The following is an 8656-nucleotide window of genomic DNA, read 5'->3' on the forward strand; positions in this document are numbered from 1 at the left end:
GAAAAGGTTTATGAGTATATCTTATGTTGGTTTGCAAATATCTTACAACATCCAAGTGCTAAAAATGAAACTGCTCTCATTATAATTGGAAAACAAGGAACTGGTAAGAACACATTCTTTACAGATATTTTGTGCAAACTGTTAGAGGGCTATTCGAATCCGAATATGACAAACTTAGAAAACATCTGCGGCAAGTTTAACTCTTCAATTGAGAATATGAAACTTATAGTTTGCAATGAACTTCAAAGTATAGATACAACAAAAGTTTTAAACTCAGATGCTTTGAAGAGTCTTATAACAGATAAAGTTGGAGTTGTTGAAAGAAAGTATAAAGACCAAACAGTTTGTGAAAATGTTGCAAACTTCATTATGGTTTCAAACAATGCTGTTCCGATGAAGTTAGAAAGTTCTGACAGAAGATATGTAGTTGTCAGAACGTCAGATTCTCATATGCAAGATACAGAATATTTTGACGACTTAGCAGAAACTTTGACATCTGACTTTTACAACCACTTGTTCTCATATTTCATGACATTAGATATTTCTAAGTTCAATCCAAGACAAATTCCACATACCGAAGAGAGACAAACATTGTTAGAAGCAAACAAGAGTGTATATGAACTGTTCATAGATGAAACTGACTTTGTGTCATTAGATGAAAGGTCATTGTACGATTCGTATAAACAATATTGTCAAGAATATGGTTATATGGCAGCTTCTAAACGTACATTCTTGGCAAATGTCAAAAGTCTTTTAGATGTTCAGAATGGTGTATATACAAAGAAAATTTTTTCTGAGTAAATTTTAAAAAAAATATTTTTTTATCCGATAGAAAAAGATGGCAAAATTCATCTCAGTAAATAAGTACATGACAGAAGTCAAAGATAAGTTAGCTCCATTCGCATATTTGAATGTTTACTTCTACAATTTTGAAAAGTCTACATTTGACAAAATTTGGAACATTGCACCAGTTAAGTTTGCTGTTGTTAGAAAAAGTGGTGCAACTTTTGAAGACTTATACATTGACGGTATGTTGACAGTCAAAGAAAATTTTGACAGAAAGTTCTCAAAACTCGAAGAAGGTAAAGCATACAAACTTGTTATACCTTATGAACCAAAGAAAGCAGACGACTATGAATATTATGAGTCTAAGATAGTTGAAGTTCAAGGTAAATTGGGTAAAAAGATTTTAGAGTCTAAGCCAGTGTTTACTCCTAAAGAGGAAGAGAACATTGACATTGACCCAGAAATGTTCTAAAAATAAAATTTTATTTTTACATGTCAAATTTCTTTTTCTCTGGAACTGGTTCAGGTTCTTTCTTCTCTTCTTCTACTTTCTTTTCTTTCTTTTCTCTCTTCTTCTTTTCTGGTGGAGATATGTCAAATTTCTCAGAACCATATTTATGTAAAAGTTCTTTGTCCTTTAATAGCTCATCTATTCTGTTTTCTATTTCATCTTCAAGAACAGCGCATGTGTCTTCTTTGCATTCTAAGAAGTTTTGTTGGACTTCATCTCTCCAAGAGGCGTCATCTCTGTCAACAAGTCTGTCATTGACAAATTTTAAGACTGCTCTGCTTAATGTTTTATGGTTCTTGTCATATTCCCAGAAACAGAACTTTAGAACAAATTCACCTTTCTTGTTTACACTATGTAAGATTTTATGGTCGACAGATGTTTTGCTGTCGAAAAGCTTGTCTCGAATATAGATAGCGAAATCGCTAGACATTTTCTAAAAGATAAAAATTTTAATTTTTCTAAAAATATGTTAGAAAAAAAGTTTGCTGACATTGACACGAAATTTGAGAATGTTTTAAACAAGAACAAGAGGAAGTTAGAAAATGCTCAGATAAAGCCTATACATGACAAGTTCTTATTTGCTCAGAATGGTATAACAGGTCTAATTGCACCACCTGGGTCGGGTAAGACTTTCACTTATCTTAAAATGGCTGCACAACAACAAGAACTAGATGAGAAGAACCCATTCTATGAGTTAGTTGTTATTTGTTCGACTTCTGGTCAATTTGACCAAACCGTCAATTCGTTCAAAGATATTATAAAGAAGTCTAAGTTAGTATGTATAAAGGATACTGAGTTGTTAGATTGGATAAAGAAGTACCAAAGAAGAGTTTTGAAGTATAATGCTATAAATGAGTATATAAATTCGAAGTTTAAAGACCCAAATGAGGAAATGCAGAGAATATTAGAGAAGAAACACTTCAGAAACAAACAGAAAGAGATAGAATACATTTCGAAGAAATTGCAATCTTACGATTGGAAGACTTACCCTCATAGATGTCTTCTTATCTTAGATGATTTCACCTCTCATCCTTTGTTAAAGAACAGAGAACAAGATATGTGTCGAATTCTTAAGAAGCTCAGACACTTTAATATCTCAGTTGTCATTTGTGTACAGACAGCAAAGAGTTTAAGTAAGGATGTTAAAAGAATACTTCCTGACATAATACTTTTCCCCGGATTGTCCGAAGACGATTTCATGGAACTTATGAAAGAGTCCATGGCAGGTAAGTTTGACAGACATGAACTATGGGAGAAGTACAAAGTCATACAAGACCCTCATACTTCTTTCAGAATTCATATCTACGCAAACAAAGTTCAAATTGTAAAAAGTCAAGCTTGAAAAATCTAAGTGTTTAGTCTTAGTAAGATGGTAGCTTCTTAAAGCAAATACCATTGCTGAGTTTTATGTACGTGAAGAGAAGTACAATGAATTCAATTACGAGTACAATTGCAATGACAACTAAGGCAACTATTTTTGTCTTTTGCCAGCAAGGGTACTTCTTCTCTTCCAATGGTTCGGCAGAACTATACTCACTCATGAGAAATGCCAAAACGGTTTAATAGAAAAAGTGTCATTTTTTCATGTCCGAAGACTCGAAGGTGCAACACTTCCAAAATACCGACGAACTCAGAAGAGCAGCATGGCAGTATGTTCTTGACAACTTCTTTGAGTTCTCCAGGTACACCTTGGAAAATGCTGAAGAACTCCGACACAGAGAATTTGGAGAAATTGCGCTCCAATACTACCTTGACAAACAAAGGGTAAAATAAGACTAAAAACTTAACGTTTAAAAAGTGACATTTTTAATGAGCTCCGAGTCACCGAGAAAACTTGGTCAGATGTTAGCAGCTTACTTCCCTGAGGAGGATGGAAGCGTTACATACATAAGGTTCAAAAACAACGAACCTGGAATTGCGTACCAAATTCGCAATTACATGACCATGGAAGAGTACGAAAGGTTCCTACAAGAGAAACCAGCTCTAAACAACTCAGAAAAGAAAGAATAAAAAGTTTAACTCGTAATTGTTTATTTTTTTACTTGTATGGGCAAGCTGCAAGAATGAAGTCGACTATCTCAGTCTTTGTCTTGACCAGTTGGACTGCTCTTGTAAGCACGTCTGTTTTGCGGTCTCCAGCTGGTGTTTTACCTTCGTAATTGCGCATGTTCTTGAGAGCTCCAACTGTAAATGGTTGTAGGATGAAGAGTCTCTCAGACTGCTTGAGGTAGTCTTCACGGTCACGAACCGAATCTGTGGTACGAGTCGAATCGGTCGATTTGAGGGAAGAGACTGAAAGCCTGTCGTCTTCCATTGGAGCTGTAGCATACTCTTTGCGTAAGCGGTTCAGACCTTCTTCGAAGTCTTGGTCTCTCTTCGATTGGGATTGAAATTGGAATTGCTGGGGTGGAGCTTGCTGGAACAACCAAGGGTTGGGGAAGTAAGGCATAGGCTGAGGAGGGTAGTTCGGGAAGCCTTGTGGTGGGTAGTAACCTTGAGGTGGAAATTGGTAGTAATTTGGTGGAGGTACTTGCTGGAACTGAGGTTGCTGAGGAGACTGTTGTGGTTCTGCAGCTTTCGGTTTTTCTGGCTTTGGAAGGCATTCAGGAAGAGGAACGTCAGTCATCCGTTTGTGTCCTGTCGGAAGGAAAAACTTTTCCTGTCGGAAGGAAAAACTTTTTCTGTCGGAAGGAAAATTTTTTCTAAAGTTCGACCAAAAAGTTCTCAATTTTCGAAAATTTGAATGGTTTACGGACGGACAACTGGAAGAGTTCTTCCTGTCGGAAGGAAAAATTTTTCCCTTTGTCGGGAAAATATTTTCCTGTCGGATGGAAGAACTTGGAATGCAAGAAAGACTTGACGAGGCAATTTACCTAATTGAAATTAACGACTGCGTAAAAGACTACTTGCGCAAGGTAATGAAGCCCAAGGTCAAGTTCATCTCTATTTCTGGAAGGTCTACACTTCAGCTCGAGACTTCGACTGGAATTCCAATTCAAATACCAGACGGGACAGCCTACGATGGCATAAAGGACGCCAAAAGAGAAGCTCTTGTTAAGTTCCTAAACAAACGTCCTTGGATAAAAATACCAAACAAGGAGAACCCCCTACCCCATATGAAATTGGCAATTCAGTCTCTCCTTCACTTCTCTGGTCAGCCGTTCTACATAACCTGTGAAGGCGACATTCAGCCAGTTCAGTAAACATCTCATTTTAACTTCACTTTTTTTATGTTTTTACTCACACTCGTACTCAACAGGTTTGTGTACAACTATTTCAACTGTGAACCTTGTATTGACCGGTCTTCCTGCAAATGCAAGTTCGGTCAATACACAATTTATGGTGGCAAGAAGGACAGTGGGGAATGTTATTCTGACATCTGTTGTTGCGCTCGAGAGAGATTTGAAATTTCAGAGCCACCCCCCCCAAGAACTCCAACACCAACACTCAAGTTGCCAAAGACTCATGTGAAGAAGAAGACTTCTGGTAAGTTTCTTATAGCCATATACATGGCACGCTTTGAGTAAAAACATTTTTTCATTTTTTGAATGAAGCAAGTTAAATTCGTCCCACACCAATCTCAATGGACCGATGAAGAGTTTCAAGCTATGGTTGAAGGCGTTGAGAACGACATAGACGGCGAACTTGAAGGAGCTCAAACCACAATTGCAACCAAAATTGCAGAAGTCAAGGAACAAATAGCTCCACTTAAAGCTACCAAAGCTACTCTTGACCTCATGGATACTTACCGTTTAGATGTCAAGAGAGGAATAAGACAATTAAAATTGAAACTTCTAAACTACGAAGCTATACTCCAGAAGTTAGCAGAAATGAGAAGACTTTACCAGAGCTACTTACATGTAAGGGACTTACCTTCAAGCAGTCCGACCAAAGATGAATTTTCTGACATTGTCCCAATTTTGTCCGAAAGTCAGCTCAGATGTTTTGAACTGCTCCCAACATATCCAGAATATGAACGTTTGCCTGAACTCTTCCGCAATCTCAAAAAACGTTTTTTGGTTCTCATGTTCGAAACTTTTATCGGAAGAGACAACAAACGTTCAGAAGAAGAACAAGATATTATTTTAAACTTGATGTATGACATAACTGTCATAACAAGCTTTTTGAAGTAAAACCGCCATTCTCAAACCACTTCATTTTTTCGATGTCCGAACAAGCACCGAAGCCGAACACAATAGCAGATGTCCTTTCAAGGTTGCCAGACAAGCGCCCAGTTCAAATTCAAATTGCCCAATTGAAAGCTCATCTGACAAACACCATTAAGACTCTCCAAAGTAGTCTTATGACAGAGATGACCAATCTCAAAGCCGATGTCCTCATGAACCAAGCTTCCAATGAGAAATGCCTGAACGATTTCGCGGAAACCTTGCGCAATTACGAGAGAGAGAACCGAGACCTTGCCAGACTCATCTACCGTTTCTTCGAAGAGATAGACGCCATCTGGAAGGTACTCGGAAAGGACAGAACATGCAACACCGTACTTCGTGAGTACCAAATTGAAGAAGGAATTGTCGAGGAAGAAGAGGAAGAAAAGAAACACGAAGAAGAAGAGGAAGAAGAAGAAGTTCCTGAAGCCGCTACATGGGCAACCCTTGTTGCCGATGACGGTTACGAAATTTCCCAACCCTACCCATACCAAATCCGCAACAAGGAGACAGGCAAGGTTCTTACCCCAGTCCTCAACAACTTGGGACACTTGAACCTTAACCTTCGGAATCGCGGTTCAATCTCCATGGGCAAGCTTGTCGCAATTCAATGGGTTCCAAATCCAGGCAAGAAGACGAAGGTCAGACACATTGACGGTGACAAGCTCAACAACCGTAAGGAGAACCTCGAGTGGTTCTAAGAGTAAAAAAATTTTATTTTAGGGGGAAAGTTAGTATGGCTAAGTCGTGTACTGAGGCACTGCGCGCCTCCGTACACCACTTAGCGGTTTTGACACTTTACAAAACCGTTAACGTATATTTTACAACACAAACGACAATACTAACTTAACCTTAAATATTTATAAAGCCGCCAACCACTTCACCTCACTAATGAAAAAATAAACGTTCTCACTTACAAAAGTATTGCAACTCCTCCCATTGCTGTGCTTCACATAACAGTTCATAATCTTCTGACTCACTTTCTTCTTCATATAGGTCAAAGTCACTGTCAAAATAAATGTTAGTAAGTTTTGACAAAGCTAATGAAACACGTTTACTGTTTGTATCGTATGCTTGTATAAACTTTCCATTCTTCATTCCTTCATAAACGCTCAAACTAACTTTACCTTTTCTCCCTCGTATCTGATAGAATGTATTTTCACGAGGAACGAAGAACAAATTCTTGAACTCATGACCGTTGTAGTTTGTTATCTCAATAGTTTTCGTCATTTATATAAAAATAAACTTAAAAATAATTTTAAAAAAAATAAACTTAAAAATTAATGATATCACCACCCTCACACGTATGAAAACATAGCACAAAAATAAATTTAGGTGAAGTGGTGAGATCTCACCTCTTTTTTCACCTGTTTTTTCACCCCGTTGAATTCATTGCTTTATAACTCTCTTCCTTGGTTTCTTTTTAGTTGCTTTCTTCACGTCTGTCTCCAACTTGACTGTCTTTCTTCTTCGTCCGTAATGATACCAGTTACTTCCACCAGTCAATGGGTCAAATGGTCTTTCGTAAGGGTTTCCATACATTCCATAGGGACCATACGGAAGAACTACTGGTGGAGAAGAAACATTTTCTTTAGTTCCATCGACTCTATTTAAATGCATTGTTTCACCTTTCATCTGGTCATTAAAGTCTTTTGCGTGTTTTGCAAACACATCGTCCTTTCCTAAAGCATTTTCTGACTCAGTCGCAACCAAATTGGATGCTTTATTTATGAGCCCTATTTTATTTAATCTTAACTTCTTTGCAACCCAGCCTCCAATCTTCCCTTTATTTGCATCTAATGTCTTCGAAACCCTTCCTCCACTCATTTTATTTACTGCGTCATAAGCTCCAAGTGCTTTTGCTCCAAATGCTAATGCTTTTGTTCCCATTGCGCCTAAAGCTGCCCAAGCTACCATTTACACCATATTAAAATCATCTCTCTTCAATATTATCTCATAAAAGTTCTCGTTACTGGAGAAAGTCAATGAAACATAAACGTTCTCATTCATAAACTTCTTTCTTATATCATCTATACGCTTCAAAATGTCTGAACAATTGCTAACATCTTCTACAACAGTTATTTCATCATGAATGACCTTCAAAAACAAACTCATTTAATATGCTATTAAAATCATCTCAATAATGAGTCCATCCTTTCCATCTTTAGGTAGCACAACATCTTTCATTGAAGGAGAAGGTTCGACAAGTCTTATGTTAAACTTACTGACAAAGTTTGTTATACTATAATGCTTCGGCGGCGAATACATGTAGTTTGAAAGACATAATATAGATTCTTCAGCAAATTCACTTATACTGGATTTTATAACAATGTTCTCACGAGACCAAATACCACCAATTGAAAAACTTGTAAGCAATCCTGCTGAACCTTCTACTGTAAACGTCGATGGTAACATTCCACGAAGGTCATCTATTGACTCGTTGATCACTGTATTTAAATATTTTCTTAAAGCAATCGTCATTATCTAACCATGCAATAGCTTTGAAGTTTTCATTCGAATAGACATCTGCTTCATTAAATGTAAAACCTGACTTCTTTGCAGAGATGACTTTAAAATCTATTGAGTTTGTTTCAAAATTATTGCTATGCTAACTTCTGAAGGTAATGGATGTCCTTCCGCAGTCAGTTGTTCTCTCACTACCGTTTGAAGCTTTGTATTAAAAAACTTTCATGTCATCTCCTGTATCTAAGTTCACATACACAGCAACAGGAAAACTATCTTGCTTCTTTGTTTCATCATTATACCTCAAAACATTAAAGTTCTTCAATAATATTGTTCTTCCTGCTGGAATACTTCGAACCTGTCTGATTTCAATAGCTTTCTCACCTCCTACATACTCTACCCAGTGTCTTGGATATTCATAAGTATACTGACTTTCTTGAATTTTGGTTGGTTTCATCATAACATGTTCATAGTATATCTTTATACTCTTGTCAGTTAGACTCGTGCTATGTTCTGAATATTTCTGACTTGCATTTTTAATGGAGATAAAATGAAGCATTTAATACATGACGTAGATGAAGACATGAATGAAACTACAGACAAACTTAACTCTTCTCTCATTCTTCCTTTCAGTAAGGACTATGAATTCTGTTCAAATGGCGTGTATTTCTATTGTGGAAAGATGGGTTCAGGTAAGACATTTAATTTAATTCGTCATATACTCATATCT

At 37.0% G+C, this 8656-nt stretch overlaps 10 protein-coding genes and 1 pseudogene across 11 annotated transcripts, besides 3 other annotated features; 7 read left to right on the forward strand and 4 right to left on the reverse strand.

Moving 5' to 3' along the window:
• Positions 1–6164: part of a mobile genetic element that runs on past the window's edge.
• TVAGG3_0024690 (protein of unknown function, DUF4108 family) lies at positions 839–1258 on the forward strand (the record flags this gene model as incomplete). Its single annotated transcript, XM_051220252.1, has 1 exon — positions 839–1258. The coding sequence occupies one exon, from the start codon at positions 839–841 to the stop codon at positions 1256–1258; it is 420 nt and encodes a 139-aa protein (XP_051105238.1).
• TVAGG3_0024700 lies at positions 1275–1544 on the reverse strand (annotated as a pseudogene). The gene has a single exon. A coding segment is annotated over exon 1 (270 nt).
• Positions 1764–2639, forward strand: TVAGG3_0024710 (protein of unknown function, DUF4106 family; the record flags this gene model as incomplete). The annotated part of the gene is made up of 1 exon (XM_051220253.1): positions 1764–2639. The coding sequence occupies one exon, from the start codon at positions 1764–1766 to the stop codon at positions 2637–2639; it is 876 nt and encodes a 291-aa protein (XP_051105239.1).
• TVAGG3_0024720 (uncharacterized protein) lies at positions 3107–3307 on the forward strand (the record flags this gene model as incomplete). Its single annotated transcript, XM_001297647.2, has 1 exon — positions 3107–3307. One exon carries the CDS (start codon positions 3107–3109, stop codon positions 3305–3307), a length of 201 nt encoding a protein of 66 aa, XP_001297648.2.
• On the reverse strand, positions 3336–3923 carry TVAGG3_0024730 (uncharacterized protein; the record flags this gene model as incomplete). The annotated part of the gene is made up of 1 exon (XM_001297648.2): positions 3336–3923. One exon carries the CDS (start codon positions 3921–3923, stop codon positions 3336–3338), a length of 588 nt encoding a protein of 195 aa, XP_001297649.2.
• TVAGG3_0024740 (uncharacterized protein) lies at positions 4126–4500 on the forward strand (the record flags this gene model as incomplete). Its single annotated transcript, XM_051220254.1, has 1 exon — positions 4126–4500. One exon carries the CDS (start codon positions 4126–4128, stop codon positions 4498–4500), a length of 375 nt encoding a protein of 124 aa, XP_051105240.1.
• Positions 4528–4824, forward strand: TVAGG3_0024750 (uncharacterized protein; the record flags this gene model as incomplete). Its single annotated transcript, XM_051220255.1, has 1 exon — positions 4528–4824. The coding sequence occupies one exon, from the start codon at positions 4528–4530 to the stop codon at positions 4822–4824; it is 297 nt and encodes a 98-aa protein (XP_051105241.1).
• TVAGG3_0024760 (uncharacterized protein) lies at positions 4846–5430 on the forward strand (the record flags this gene model as incomplete). The annotated part of the gene is made up of 1 exon (XM_051220256.1): positions 4846–5430. The coding sequence occupies one exon, from the start codon at positions 4846–4848 to the stop codon at positions 5428–5430; it is 585 nt and encodes a 194-aa protein (XP_051105242.1).
• Positions 5463–6164, forward strand: TVAGG3_0024770 (HNH endonuclease family; the record flags this gene model as incomplete). Its single annotated transcript, XM_051220257.1, has 1 exon — positions 5463–6164. One exon carries the CDS (start codon positions 5463–5465, stop codon positions 6162–6164), a length of 702 nt encoding a protein of 233 aa, XP_051105243.1.
• Positions 6165–6210: 46 nt separating this feature from the next.
• Positions 6211–6372: a terminal%2Cinverted (terminal inverted repeat of Maverick-1B transposon ID:TVAGG3_0024780).
• Positions 6211–8656: a mobile genetic element.
• TVAGG3_0024790 (uncharacterized protein) lies at positions 6373–6693 on the reverse strand (the record flags this gene model as incomplete). Its single annotated transcript, XM_051220258.1, has 1 exon — positions 6373–6693. The coding sequence occupies one exon, from the start codon at positions 6691–6693 to the stop codon at positions 6373–6375; it is 321 nt and encodes a 106-aa protein (XP_051105244.1).
• On the reverse strand, positions 6853–7380 carry TVAGG3_0024800 (protein of unknown function, DUF4107 family; the record flags this gene model as incomplete). Its single annotated transcript, XM_051220259.1, has 1 exon — positions 6853–7380. The coding sequence occupies one exon, from the start codon at positions 7378–7380 to the stop codon at positions 6853–6855; it is 528 nt and encodes a 175-aa protein (XP_051105245.1).

This window comes from Trichomonas vaginalis, chromosome IV, assembly GCF_026262505.1.
Source record: "Trichomonas vaginalis G3 chromosome IV, whole genome shotgun sequence".
Classification (NCBI taxonomy): domain Eukaryota; phylum Parabasalia; order Trichomonadida; family Trichomonadidae; genus Trichomonas; species Trichomonas vaginalis.